The 16,076-nt window shown below is 34.2% G+C and overlaps 1 protein-coding gene across 1 annotated transcript in view; it reads left to right on the forward strand.

Moving 5' to 3' along the window:
• Positions 1-15,147, forward strand: part of GABRA4 (gamma-aminobutyric acid type A receptor subunit alpha4) — a 95,169-nt gene extending 80,022 nt beyond the window's left edge. Inside the window, exon 9 of the mRNA XM_074227469.1 lies at positions 14,614-15,147. Within this exon, the coding sequence (XP_074083570.1) occupies positions 14,614-15,147 (534 nt within the window). The remainder of the gene's footprint in view (positions 1-14,613) is intronic.
• Positions 15,148-16,076: the final 929 nt, after the last annotated feature.

Raw genomic sequence — 16,076 nt, forward strand, 5'->3', positions numbered from 1 at the left:
TATTTAAATGCTAATAAAATTTCTTCATCAATGTTTTAACATGAAACTACATACACTTATTTCATTTCTGTAAGGCATTTTTCTAAGAGTTCATTATTATGTTGAAGTGAAAAACAAATACCTACAATTTAAAAATTAGGTATATTTTTTCCTAATATTGAATCAAATTCTGGTTCTGAAAACCCATACATATATAGTAATTAAATTTTAGAGTGAGGAATAATGGAGAATATTCTGAATTTGGAGACAGTAAGATCCATGCTCCAAGATTTGCTGGTTTAATAATTAACTCTCCAGAAAAAAATCACAAATATTTGTAAAAATGGAATACTTTTAAGTATAATCTATATTATTAACATTTTCTTAAACCTAGGAATAAAAAAATAATAAATTCATCCTTGATTTCTCAATTTCCAAAGTGTAAATGCCTATAGTGAAAATTTAATTTAACTTTAAACTCTCATAAACCAGAAGGAGCTAGTTTGAGCACACCCCTGCCTGAATAGTTAATGATGGACTTGGGCAAGTTATTCAATGCCTCTGAACAACAGTTTCTTAATCTATTAAATAGGCAAAATAATAGCTTTCGTGCCTTCTTCCCATGGTTACCGTGAGAATCAAATGAGATAATATATGTAAAATGCTTTTGAAAATCTTAAAGTGTTATATAACTGTTAGGTATTATTATATTATAGAGAAGGGTAGAGGCTTGAGATAAAGAGAACAGGTGAAACTCAAGATAATTACATAGAGAGATGAATTTTTTCCTCATAAAACTCCTCATGCCATTCAATTTCCAAATCTTTTAGTATTATAATTATTGAGATTTGACCTTTTTAAAAAAAATAATTCCAGTTTGAAAATTCAAACCTTTATAACTTTAGTTTTTACCACTTCCAAACACTATTTTGTAGGAATGAAAGAGCATCAGGATCTCTCAGTACATTAGATTTTGTAAGCAAGAGAAATGTTATTGAGAGTGAGGAGGGTGTCAACCCTCTGAGTGTACAGGCACCAAGATTCTCAGAACTAAGTTTGAGATTGTAGTGAATGAGAATTTTGGGGTTTGAAAAAAATGAGTTTCATGAAAAGACAGACAAGTGACCTCTTTCTATCTTTAGAGTTGGCTAGAAAGTATGACCCTGATTTTTTATGCTGGTTTTTTATGCAATAATATCAATATTTTGGAAGTTGGAGTGATCAATCTCTGACCAGAGGTGGATATATGATTTGTATAATCTCAAATCCCTAGATGTAGCTGCAGTGACAAAGGGAATGCAGTTATCAGTTCTATATCACAGGTATTAGGGGTTCAGAGCTGCCAAAAATTTTTTGGCCCTCTCTTTGTGCCAGAGAAGAAGTCTGAAATTTTTCTTCTATGGGATGCTTAGAGTTTCTTATTTTAAAATTTTGGTTAAATATTTGATCATAGACTCTATGTCCTCTGCTTCCCTTCATGTGTTGTCTGGGTCTTCAGCAACCCTCCCCATAGTCCCATTTAATTTCTTATGCTGACTCCCAATATATCAAAATTGTAACCTACTTGAGTCAATCCTATTGTCCTGAGTCTTGATACAAGGATAATTAGTACTGAGTGATTTAGTGTAAGTATGGCAGTATATCTGAATGGAGTGTGGATGGGCAGGTCAGTGTTGCTAGTTTAAGTTGGCAAAATGTCAAAAATAAAAGTGAGACAAGCAAATGCGTTCTTATGAAGAAATGTCACTTTCCTTTTTTTGTGGTTCTTTTGTTGGTGTTAACAACAGGACTTTGGTTCTTAGCAAGGCCCTTGCTTGATTCTATTGAGATTTAGGGTTCTAGCAATATTAAGTTATTATAAAGCATGAGATTTGTGATACAAGGAAAATACAATTAGAAGGTTGTTACCAAAACATTGAAGCAGCATGGTGGTAGAGAGTGTACTTTCTAAGGAATATAGCTAAGGAAATCCTAACATCACTATGCTCAACTTTCAAAGATGTGGTGATCAAGAAAATTCATTCTTCAGGTCCTGGATGTTTTCTGGTAATGACAGATTTATATCATATACATTTCTTATTTAGTTAAAAAGAAATTGATGACAATACCTTTATAGGTTATAGTACTATGAATTAGTGAACTAAATGTTAATGTTAGGATGCATGAGGTCAAACACACAGCAAATTCATTTTCCTTTTCTAAAATTTTGGGGTCAATAAATTATTAAGTTCCTTGCTAATGCTTTGTGCAACAGCCAAAATGCTTCTCATTTTTCACCATTTCTCTGTCTCTAGCCACTGCTAGCTCTTCAGTTTAAAAATGGCCTTGGGGTATCCAGTTTTGAATTCAGTTCTCTTCTGTCTAAATATATTTTGTGGGCAACCCCTGGAGCAGTGTTGAGAAATGAATGCTTTGGATAAATGTATTTGTGTTATTATTTTCCTTTTTTTGTGGCAAGACATTGACTCATTGGTAGTCTAGAAGATAAACATGTTCCTTATTAGCTTTGTTTGTTTTTCATTTAGAATGGGGCAAATTACCTTCCATTAAACTTTGTTAGCTTCCCAAGCAGGCAAGCAAGATGGATTCAGCTGCTTTGCATTTTCTAATCCCAGTCCAGTTCTTGTGCCTCCATGCTGCTAGAGTGAAAGCTTCAAACAACAATTATTCTACTTGCGATGCTGCCGCTAAAACCGTGTCATTTAACTGTTATGACTGATATACCACTTGGAAAGGCTCTGTTTGGCTGTTGTTGTTTGAATTTGTTGGTAATGTTTGAATCTGCCACCACACATCCACATCCTACTAGTTTCCTTGCTTCAGGCTATTTTGACTGATGACAAAATAGTTTCAAAATTGAGTAAAAAAAATGTTAAAAAAACACAACATGAAATTTAGGTGGATTTATTATTGCAGACTTCTGAGTGGTGTCAGATATTAATTGAATGACTGAAAACTGGACATAGTAGACCCACTGAAACCTAAAAGATTTTAAACATGGGATAAATCTTACTGGCTTCTTAATTCCTCCAAATGCTTTCTTACTTTGCAAGACTCAAAGTTTTTCATTTCTGGGGAATGATGAACCATGTAGGTCAATAGGCTTCTGATTATTTGATATTTGGCAGCATTGGAAATGAGATCTCTCCCAGTTCAGGAGCAGAGCTTGGGATTTGAGGCATCATTTAAAATGTAACTTCATATGATTTGCCTAATTTTTTTTACAGGAAATGGAAAAGTAGGCCAAGAATCAGATTCTGATCATTTTATAATATTCACAGCAGAATACTGGGGCTTCCATCATTCAATCTCAATCAGACTTTAAATTGGGTCAAGACAGTGTTGGGCCTTTAGCTATTGACATCCTGACTTCTAGAAGCTTACCATATTCTTTCAGGATTTAACAAAGAAATGGCATTCTATGAAAACCAAGGAAATGTTGAAGTAGTTCTCCTTCTGATTTGATAAATGCTTTTTGTTCTTTTATTAAGTGGTAATTAAACAAATGTGAATATAAAATATTCACTAATGAAGAGTACTTACTACTGAGGACATACATAGTGAGCTGTTTCCTTAAGAATACCTTTTCTTGACACAATAATGTCTTTCTTCGGTTTGTTAAGAGTGTAGACCTTATTCTTTGGGGTCATAGGGCACAGATCATAGAAATGGGTATTTATGAGATTCCTTAATGTATCCTTTTTTTTGTCTTTGGGGTAAAGAAATTGGATATGTAGTCTAAATCTTATCCTTGCTAAAATTCTGTTATAGGTTTTTAAGGCACTGAAGTAAATGGTCAAGATTTCTTTTAGGTTCTTTCACATTTCCTCAGTTCATCTATATTTTCTTTCCATTTCATTTTCTTAAATCATTCTCATGGTTTTAGTGACTATTTTGGTAAGTTACCTTTGCTCTCCTCCACAATCACAAAATAATAAACCCAATGAAATTCTAATGCTCTTTCCTTGCTTCTTAATTTATTTAATTCTTTAGCTGTCTAAATGTTGTGTCTCCTGAATATACTGTAAACATTTTGAGATCAGAGACTATTTCAGTTTTGCTTTTGTATCCCTGGCAGGGTCCTGCACACAGATAGGCACTTAAATGCTTAATGAATTGAATTAGAACTTAGACTGAAACTGAAGATTTAGGGTTCTAATATATTTCATGTATGATGCTATGTGACTAAAGATGATGAAGAAATATTATAAGCACCTCACAACTTAAATGTAATTTCATGATGGGTATAATTAGGTTACAGTGTATCATCCATGATGACTTCTGCCAAGGAAGCACAAAATAATCAGCAAAGGCATGTATGACCAGAAAAGGTTATAAGCTGCTGATATCCTGAGAGAATGTCTGGTGAAAGGGAAGCCTGGGTATGGTATTGGTACTTATTATAGAACAATAAAAGAATGAGAGACCTTACAGAAAGAATTATTAGTCAGTTTTTGGTGTCATGGATTCCTTTAGCAGCTTGGTAAGGTCTGTGATCCCTTTTTAGAATCATGTTTTTTTTTCTTAATTCATAATTGAAAGAAAAACTAAATTTCAGTTAGATATTAGTAAAAATAAAGATGTAATTTTCCCCCATTCATGTTCCTAAAACCACCGAAATCTTTCCACATATACCTATACCTTAGGTTACGAAATTTTCTCTATGAGAGAAAGTAGATATTTAATGGAGAATCTATGAAAAGATATGAGACAGAATTGCATAGATTGAGAAAGCAAAGTATTAATTTTCTCTATCACAGCAATCAACCTAATATAGGAAACAATTCACCATTTCGAGGAGTGGCTTCTTGTTCCCAATAATATTTTGACAAAAGAATCTTTAATGCCTTACCAACTCGAACATTTTTTAAAAAACCTTCAAACCACCAGATAGTTTATCATAGAGAATACTATCCTGGAACAAGATCACTGTTCTTGATGATAGATTTTCTGGGTCAGGTCATCACCAAGCGCTTCAGGTCTTGAGCACTCAAGAAAATGAAAAAAGAATTGTAAGTCACAAGGTGAAATGAATCTAGTCACTAGACTTAATGAATCAATCTAGCCCACTTAATACTACTATCCAAGCTGAAAATGAGAATTCTGGAGAAAGGAAGAGGCAAAGTATGGAGGATCTCAGGAATGTAGAGTGGCAGTCAGAGACTCCATGATATATGAAGGCAGGGAGGCATGCTCATTATAACTGATGGGGACTAGTAAAACCTGTAGGAGTTGGTAATCCTAGCAAGAAAATATTAAGTATTTATTAACACTTATCATATGCTAGGTACTAATACAAGGAAAAGAAAGTTCCTGATCTCAAGGAATTTTTATTCTAATCAGGGAAGATGATACATAAAAAAGAAATTCACTGAATATTTGGTTGGAGAGTTGGAAAAGAAGTCGCCAAGGTGGGAGTTTTGAGAAGTCCTAGAGTTAAGACTGGAGTCAGGAAGGAGTAAATATGAGGCTGGCCTGAGAATTTTCTCAAAATGGAGGTTCTCAGAGGAACTCATCTATCAGATGATCTCAGGGGTATAGGAATCTTCTATTTTGAAAAATCCACAGAGACAAAGATATCTCATCTTCCAGTGTAAGAAGATTACTGGAGAATATAATCATAGAAAGTTCCTCATGAGTTGCTATACTAATGGATGAAGGCTTCTGTGTCCTTTCAATCAACATTCTTTGAACTTTTCATCCTGGAAGATCATTTCAGTCTTGAAATTTACACTTCAGAAGTACCTTGCCACTCTTCCCTCTGATAGTCAGAACCTCCCTTTAAGGCTCCTTTCAAACATATATATCATGGTACTCTCCTAGTAAGGATTTACAATAAGAGCTTACTGTCTTGCTCTGTTAAGTTGAAACTCTTCCCCCTACTTTTCAAAACCATTCATGGTCTGCTTCTACCCTATAGAATCAAACCTTTTTTCACAATATGTTCCATTCTGACTTTTTTCCCTTTAATGTAATTGATTTCCCTAACTCCTCTTCCCACATATTCAATATTTATTTCAGAGTCTATGCTTTTGCTTAAATCACTGAACTCTTTTGTCATCTTTATAAATCCTATTCATCTTTCAAGATTCTACTCAAGTCCCTCATCCTTCTCAATACCCTCCTTGAGAACCTCAGTCTACACTGATGTCTTCCTTATCCAAATTCACATATTAATTATAGTATATAACACAGCCATAAAATAGAACTATGATTTCATTGGTATAACTGCCAATATGTTATTGCTTAGGTTTTTTTGAAAGGCAATGGGCTTAAGTGGCTTGCCCAAAGCCATACAGCTAGGTAATTATTAAGTGTCTGAGGCTGGATTTGAACTCATGTACTCCTGACTCCAGGGCCGGTGCTCTATCCATTGTGCTACCTAGCCACCCCTAACTGCCAATATGGTGAAGAAACTCTTATTACCAATGCATATTAATTCCTGCTCTGCAATTAAGATTCTTGGATTGGAGCTGAAAGATTATTTGACTTTTCCCTAATTTATAGATGGTAGAGTTTGATTCCCACAGTGTCTAGTATAATATGTGGCAAATAGTAGGTGATCCACATTTGTTGATGAATTCAATTAGTTTACTATATTTGCTTAGCTTCTTTTAAGTTTCATCTGTACCAGTCAGTGTTTACTAATTTAGAAGGAGATTTATGCAGAGCCAACTTCAAAGAATTATACTTCTTTTTTAAATCTATCCTATAAGTAGTAAAATGAATAGAATAATTTCCTCCTTCCTAGGTTCCTGGGCTAGTAGAATCATTCTGCTTAATTATGAATTAATAACTTTCATATAAATGAAATGATATTATCCCAAAGAATGCATGCATAACATATAGGAGTATACACTGATCTCCAAATCTCTCTCTTCCAGGGTTGAGAGATGGTTTACTCACCTCACCTACACTACATTGGCTGGTTGTGGTGGATTCCCAGAAGAGTGATCGTTTTGTTCCAGTTCACTCTCAATCCTAGTGATAATTCTAGTAGCTCTTGAGACTTCCAGCTTTATGTTTTCCATGTAAACAAATCAACCTGGATAACACAATCAACTTTTAAAACATAACATTTAGTAACAGAAGGTGAAGTGATAATCATCATAACACAACAGTCTTCCATAGCATAACAGTGTAGATCACACTTTCCCATCAATATACACAGGGTCTATGGAGATACCTGTAAATGAAGCACATGAATAGGGAAAACAATGTACCTACAGATATTCCCAACTGTGTATTGGAAACTTTAATATTCTTCACCTTTTAGGTAGCAGTGTGCATCATGAATTACCTACTGGGTGGGGCTGCTCCCTTCTGGGGCTCTTCACTATTTTGCCAGATGAATCCCCTTTTTTTTTGTTTTTCTCAGACCAGTGGAATAATTTTCAGCTCTTTTAGCAATTGTCAGATATGGATTTGCAGAACTTCCTGGGTCTGCTCCCTTGGTTAGGTGCTGAAGGAATATGAAACATTTACAATGTAAAATTCCCTTAACCTTGGGGTTAATAGCAAAGCTGTTTATGTCTCCTCCCTCAAGGAAAGAAAGAGCAGCTGTAGACAGCTGTCCAAGGGATTTCCCCCTTTCTCAAGCTATAGATGGTGCTAGAGAACAACATAGCCTTTTCCCAATCAGGTCTTCAAATAGTGGAATATTCTGTTTTCTTTAGTCATCAATTAGCATTAGAACTGTTCTAACAGAATCTGTCTGACTTTAGTCAAGGGGCTTCAACTCAAAACATCTGCCATTGCTTTTTTTTTTTTGTTTGTTTGTTTTTTGGCTTCATTTTTCCCTTCTGTCAATTTCTCAGCTGTGTTGGCTTTTATCTTCTGGTTTTTGTATGCAGCTTCTACTTTCATCTTCTACCTTTTACTTTGGATTTTGAAGTCCCTCTTACTTCAAATTAGGGTTTAGTGACTCACTTTCAACTTTGATTGAGAAACCCAAACTTTATATTTTTATCATCAATGTAACAAATTGTCAATATATAATTCATTTTCCTACTATAATAGCCCTAAAACAGTCATATGAAAATTAGCTGTAAGGAACAATACACTAAAGCCATCTTTAATATCAGTCAAGATTTTTGCATCTGAATAAAATTGATTTTACTCAGGCAGGTCTTCTCAGAATTATGCCTTTCTACCTCATGCTATTTTACTCTATTCATTGCACAAATGTGCCCTTTAGTAATAAAATGTCTATATAAGAAGGGGAGAACAAAGATACCAATGAGCTAGGATGCTGTCTGACATCAGATGCTTTTGATGTTTAGAAATTTGAAAGACATGATTTCTGAGTAATTAATCATTTTATTAATAATGCTAGCATATCACCAATAAAATGGCTCAGTGAAACTCAAATGCCAAAGATAAATCATGATGGTAGGTACACAGTTTGGAAGTCTCAGTCTTGGATGAGTGGGTGCTCTTGAGGGTGGCAATCAATTCTGGTTAACAATTAATAAGAATGAATATTACAATGAGAGGTTGGTCTATTCTAATTAGGGACCGGGGAGGTGACTTTGATTAAGCCATTTACTTCTTTTTTTTCCTTATTTTTAATTAATTAATTTATTTTCATCCATATGCCCCTCTGCAGTGAACAGCCAGTTCTTCACAGGTTTGGGTAGGGACAAATGCTTTGATTTTATTGCCCAAGGCTGAGTAATTTAGAAGTAAATGGCTTAGGTCTATATCCAGAAAAAATTATAGAAAAAGGGAAAAGTCCTACATGTTCCAAAATCTTCATAGCAGCTCTTTTTGTAGTGGCAAAGAATTGGAAATTGAGGGGATGCCCATCAATTGGGAAATGGCTAAACAAGTTATGGTATATGAATATTATGGAATATTATTGTTTTCTAAGAAACTGTAAATAGTCGGACTCTAGAGAAGCATGGAATGACTTTTTAAAGGATCTGAGGCTGAGCGAAATGAGCAGAACCAAAAAAAAAAAGTACACATTACAACAACATTGTGAGAAGAACAACCTTGATAGAAGCAGCTCCTCTCTGCAGTTCAGAAAGTTAGGACAAACGTATTAGACTCACTATGGACAATATTATCCCTATCCAGAGAAAGAAAAACCAAACCAAACAAAACACACACACACACACACACACACACACACACACACGCAAAAAAACCCCAACCCTTCCAAATCTGATGAACACTTTATAAAAAATATCTCTTATGTATCTCTGTCCCTTAATCCTAATTCCATATACTGAAAATAACTAATGCGTAAAAATGTTTATCAAAAATATGTATGTTTAATGCTAAACTGGCTGAATTAGGACAAGATTTTTTCTAAAACCTCTAGTTGTTCAGTGTCTGAAGAACATTGCTGATAAGACTAAATTTTCTCCCTCAATCTTATTAAGACCCCAACCAGTTTTTACGCATTAGTTATTTTCAGTATATGGAATTAGGATTAAGGGACAGAGATACATAAGAGATATTTTTTATAAAGTGTTCATCAGATTTGGAAGGGTTGGGGTTTTTTTGCGTGTGTGTGTGTGTGTGTGTGTGTGTGTGTGTGTGTGTGTGTTTTGTTTGGTTTGGTTTTTCTTTCTCTGGATAGGGATAATATTGTCCATAGTGAGTCTAATATGTTTGTCCTAACTTTCTGAACTGCAGAGAGGAGCTGCTTCTATCAAGGTTGTTCTTCTCACAATGTTGTTGTAATGTGTACTTTTTTTTTTTGGTTCTGCTCATTTCGCTCAGCCTCAGATCCTTTAAAAAGTCATTCCATGCTTCTGTCCTAATTCAATAATTATTAATAAGGGAGGAATAATCATTTCTCTCAACTATATTATAATTATACCGATTTGTATAAATGGTGAGTTGGAAATTTGGATTGCAATAGCAGACCACTAGACGTAATGATCTGGTTACTGAAATCTGTAGTTTGAAAATGTTAAGGAAACTATCATCCTATTTAAGCACTTGATGGCTATACTGTATTACTTATTAGTGAAAAGACTGTAAGGTTTCTTCACTATCTGACACAGTGCCGCAGACTTTTGATAGGCAATCACAGACAGACCCAGCCAACATCAAAGCACATATTCGTAGAAATTGTCATTAAGGGTTTATCATCTATGATCATTGACATTAGTAAAATTAATGAACAAAATTATTTTAAGAGAGCTAAAATAGACTGTTTCTTATGCTAAGAGGGGCTAGAGGGGCTTAAAATTTAAGGCAGATAATGACATTACAAAGTGTGTTCAGTATCTACAGAGTCCCCTTCTAAATAAGTTCATTTCTTTAGCACCTGGTGCTATGATATTCTTGGGAGTCATGTCACACTTCTGAATGGTGCAGGTTCAAAGACCAAAGGAAAGATGAATGGTGGGTATGAATAGGTAATAAAATAAGATATTACACCTTTTATAGATGTAGTAGATGGGACCTATTGGTAGTTTAATTATTATATTTCTATATACTATTTCCATAATACAATTTATATATTTGATATTATATTATTTTAATGTCATAAATACCACATAACATAGATCTATGTGTGATAAACAGTCTAAAAACATTTTAAGAGATATTTACAAATAGAAAAAGTGGACCAGTCACATAGTGAGAATCAAATACAATTGCTCTATGGTTCAATTGTATATTAGTTCATTGGATTTTAAAAGAATTGAAGGAAGTGTAGTCTGCTCTGTGGGTGGAAGGGGCTCAGCATATATACACTATCCAAAGTTCTTTTCATTAATTTCTAGATATTTTGATTCCAAGATAAGAAACTATCAATGATTTATCTAAGTAACAATAGCATAAAGTATAACAATAGCATAAAGGATGATGTACAGATATATAAAGGAAATAGTCAGGACAGAGGATTCTCATCTTAGAGATCAGATGGTCCAACCTGTCATCTAAAAAAAGCCATCTCTGTATCATACCTAACAAAGGGTTATCAAATTTTTACTTTTCCCTCTGGTAAAAGAAAAAACACTATGGTCTAAGGTAGTCAATCTCATTTCTTTACTAGTAGCAAATGTTAGGGACTTTTTCTTTGTAGAAAATCTAAATCTTTATCTTTTCATCTTTTACTCATTACTTCTAATTTGGCTTTCTGGGACAAACACATACTAGACCTTTACATACTTGAAGACAGCTGGCACAAAATTCCTAAATTTTCACATCTCTTGGATGAACATTTCCAGTGCCTTTAACTGACTCTCCTATGGTATAAACCTTGAGTTCCTCTGCTATCCTCAATTGCCTTCCTCTGGACATAATTCATTTATAAAATGTAGTGAGAGGCATGTTGGTAGTGCAGTAAATCGAATGCATGTTTGGAATCAGGAGGAATCATCTTTTTGAATTCAAATCAGGCCTCAGATACTTACTAGCTGTGTGACCCTGGGCAAGTCACTTAACCCTTTTACCTCATTTTCCTCATCTGTAAAGTGAGCTTCAGGAGGAGATGGTAAACCACTCCATTATCTTTGCCAAGAAAACCCCAAATGGTGTCGTGAAGAGTTGGACATGACTGATATAACAAGAAAGCAACAGCTGCAAAATGCAATATCACAAATTAACAAAATATTCCTGAAAGGACTTGATGAAGGAAGAGTGGTCACCTCCCTTCCCCTGCCCATTATGCTTCTCTTAATTTCACCTGAGATTGAGTAGACCTTCCATATCTGTTTCACAAAAAAACTAACTAGCTATATTAATCTATCTTTTGTGAAGTTAATACTGTAACAATAACATAAGAAAGGAACTTATATTTATCCCTATCAAATTTAAAATTTTACTAATGAACCAGCCTATTGAATTTTTTTCCATTTGAAGTAGCCACCTAAAGATTAGGCTATTAGGTAATTAGGTAATTACTTCATGCCTATTTTGGAGCATAAATTTAATCAGTCATTTAGTCCCCTCTCCTTTTCCTGACTCTGGGTTACTAAATATTTTGGTACTTGATCATATAATGCCTCATAATGAGTATTCACTGCCATGTGTTCCTAAGTCCATAAGATAGTAAATAAATACCTTAAGGTTAAAGACTATAGTTTCTATTTCTTTTTACTTGTTTTCCTCTCAAGATCCATAGTAAGAATGAGCCTGTAGCAGGTTCTGAATAATACTTGTTGAATTGACTTGTACTACATTGAACTGTATTGGAATCAACATATTTTATAAAAATTGGAGTTCTAAATGGGGAGAAAGAACATATTTCTCTTGACTTCCCCATTCTCTTCATCTCCCTATAACCTTGGGCAAGTTGCTCTCTGGTTCATTTTCTCATTCGATAAACTGGAAGAAATAACCTTCAGCACAGAAGGATTAAAGATGTGAGGATTAATTAGACAATGTTTGTCAGTGCTTTGCAGAAAAATAGTTTTGGGTAAGTAATGGACTCTTCAGCTTTTAGGTGGATGTGAATTGTTACTTCAATTGTCTCCATTCAAATTGGGGTGCCTGCCATATGTTAGACTATGTCTTCTCATTAGTTCCACCGCAACCTGCTTGGAAAATTACTGTAGGCTGACATGAAGAATGTTTCTTCTCCCTCACAGAGTCTCATTTGGTTCCAAATTTAGAACTTTCCCTCTCTAAACCCAGTGACCTTGGAATCATGATTCATTGTGTCTGTGAAAAAAGAATTGAACTTAGATAGATATTTGGGGATGGACTTTAGGACTGTAGAGAAGCACCATAACAAACATGTTTTCATAAGCAAAAGAAACCTTTATGCAGCTAACTTTTAATATCTGAGTGTAGATGATTTACTTTGTGAATTACTTGCAATCAGTATTTTTATACATTATTGGCTTCCTTCTGTAATATATCTTGGTTGCGAAGTGTCCTTTTTTTTCTCCATTACATCATGGGGGATTATTTTTAGGAAATATTATTTAAGCATAATAATGATGATGACAAAAATAACAATTCATCCCACAATAGTATATAATCACTGCTTTCCTCCAAAGTTCAGCTTGAGAGACCTCCAAATTAAGAACTTTTCTTATTCCTAACTAGCTAATCCCACCACACCAAGTTACTTTGTACTTATTTTCCATATATTTTTATGTATAGTTACAATACACACACAGAGACACACATACACACACACACATATACAGACACATATAGTGACCCTGACAATATATAAATTCTGGGGGCAAGGGATATTTCTTTTTTGTCTTTGTATGTCTGACCCCATAGCATGATGTCATGTACTATGTGATATTAACATAACTGATAGAGAAGTGATTTATTCAGCTTTACAACCCACATCTTCAATTTTATGGTAATGGGTTTTATATATATATATATATATATACATATATAATTAATCTTATAAGATATAAGAATTGTCAAAAAAAGAAAAAATCTGAAAAATCCTCCAAATCAAAAGTTTATTTGAAAAATATTTCTTGATAACAAGTTGTTAAAATTAACCTTTTATTTTCTCCATGGGTGATGATACAAATAAGAACTATCATAAAGGAATACTGTCAAAATATTTGACATCATAGTTGAAAATTAATTTTTATTTGTTTCAGTGCTAAGAAGGGAGAATGCCTTAAAATATTCATGAATGTTTTGTTTTGTTTGATGCTCAATAAAAGGATATCATAAATATTAATTTAAAGGTAAATATTTACATGCAAAATATAAATGTTCATTGGATATTTGTGTTAGTTACCGCTTTACCTGAGTTATTATCAGGATGTGGGATTCCATTTATGCAAACTTCCTACACCAAATGCGAATGAAGTTTGATCATACAGAGTAGTCTGTGGCACTGAGAGACTATGTGTTTCACCAGTGGTCTTCCAGATAGCATATGTAAGGGGAAAACTTTGAAATCAGCAGAATGCTGACAAATGTTAAACAACCATTGGGAGGGAGATGCATACTTTTAAGTTTAACTGGCATTATTGGCATTTTCTCATCACTTTCTTAAGTCTTGTGGATTTCTCGGGGATAAATGCTTATATTATAATAGCCCAGGTATTCCTAACTCCCAGGTCATTGCCCTCATATAAATACCCAAGTGCACCAGTATCATGTATAACATTTACCTTAAGGTTCTTCTTATGAAAGGGAATATTTAGGTCTTGGAAATTAAATATTTTTTTAATTCTCAAAAGGAAGGAGTTATACAAGTACAAAAGAGTGTTTTGCCATGGAGTACATAAAAACAGATGTTCATTTTGCTTAACAAAATATATTGAAATGTTTACAATGCCTAATTGGAGAATTCCAGACATGAGGTGCTTTACAATAGAAGAGAACAAAGAATGCATAATATATAGCACTAAAGGTACAAACACTCATAATAGAAACAAACACATTCCTTGCTGCATCCAGTTCCTTGGAGATTCATTGTCCATTTATTTATAGAATTAATTAATGGATTGAGAATAAAGTTCTTTATTGAAAATTTGAAATATAGAAATTCAGTTGAATTTAGAGTATTATTTTAAGCTTCTGGAGCTAAAGTACCATGGAATGCTTAAAATTTAAACATTTTTCCAAGATCTGGCCTACTTGAAGGAGTTTTAACCTTACTAGATATCAATCCAAATGCTTAAAATTATCATATGTCTAATACTGATTCTCTTACCCTTCCCCAACCCTTTCTTTCAGATTACAGATGCCAATTCAAATGTGAGAAAAAGAACCAATGTACCAGTTCAATCTGAGACTGATGTTGGCAAAAGAGCTGAGACTGGAAATGTGTCAACGGGAACTTCTGCAGAAGCTCAGGGGCCTTCTGGCACCACACCACAATCCTATCTAGCTTCCAGTCCCAACCCATTCAGTAAGGTGAATGCAGCTGAGACAATCTCTGCTGCTCGAGCACCTCCTCCAGCTCCTCCATCCACTCCTATTTTAACTGGATATGTGTCCCAGCTGGTCAACACGGTCTCCCCAGCTAGGCATCATGCACTTGGATCAAGACTGAAACAGATCCAAACCAAGGTCAATACTTTTGGATCTTCTGGAAAATCATTGGCTGCCACGCCTCCCCCTGTGCCACCACCTTTAGGCTCTGGCACAAGTAAAATAGACAAATATGCCCGTATTCTTTTCCCTGTTACTTTTGGAGCATTTAACATGGTCTATTGGGTAGTTTACTTATCTAAGGACCCTATGAAAAAATCAGAAAGTCTAATGTAGTGGTGTTTTTCGTTTGTTTTTTGTTTTGTTTTGCTGCTATGTAGTAGTTTCCTTAACTAAAATGCACTTAGTGCAGCATATCTTTTAAACTTTTTTTTAAAAGCAAAACCATTTTTTCTTCTGAAATGAAATCTTTGTATATGTTCTTAATGCTATATATATATATTTATGATATGTCATCTATATGTATATGCTAATTGCTGAAATAATTCATCAGTGAAAAGAAAATAATTTCTTTCCCTCCTCCAAGTGGCAATATAAATAGAAGAAACTTACATTAAATTTAGAAGAAAATCAGAACTTAATTGTCCAGAAGCGCCCACAGGGAAGTTTGGACAAGTGGTCTTGGGCTGTTGTTGTTGGTCATTGAAATTTGAAAATGGGCATTGCCATTTCAGAAATATCCATAGTAAATATCAATAATTTCATGAGTTTCTAGTGGCATTCTCCTTAACCAGAAGTGTATTTGTGATAGCACATGCAGTGACCTTTCAGAATCTTCTTAGTGCCTGTGAGATAAAGATTTCTCCTGTTTGACCAATAAGCGGAAAATATACTGAATAGATGAATTAAATTCCTAATGCATTGATGAAGCACTGCATATGGGGGGAAATTAAATTTGATCCTCATTTGGAGCAATCATGTCCTGATTGCACCAGCTCAGAAATTCTTACCCATGTGTAAAAATGTAGCACATTTGTAAGGAAAAGCATTTCTTCTGAAAAGAGCACACCTTTAAACTCATATAGTCAATGAATGTATTGCCCATCTTATTACAGTTAGCATGAAGAATTGCTTTCTAAGCAGAGAGATACTTGAATTTCCCAAATGAAGTGAATGTGCTAACTATAGTTAGATTTTAGCATCTGGTTCCTCCAAAGTTGAATTCTCAGGTAGTGATCAAGAATATCTCTTTTTAATCAGTGTGG

The sequence above is a fragment of the Macrotis lagotis genome, chromosome 3, assembly GCF_037893015.1.
Source record: "Macrotis lagotis isolate mMagLag1 chromosome 3, bilby.v1.9.chrom.fasta, whole genome shotgun sequence".
Classification (NCBI taxonomy): domain Eukaryota; kingdom Metazoa; phylum Chordata; class Mammalia; order Peramelemorphia; family Peramelidae; genus Macrotis; species Macrotis lagotis.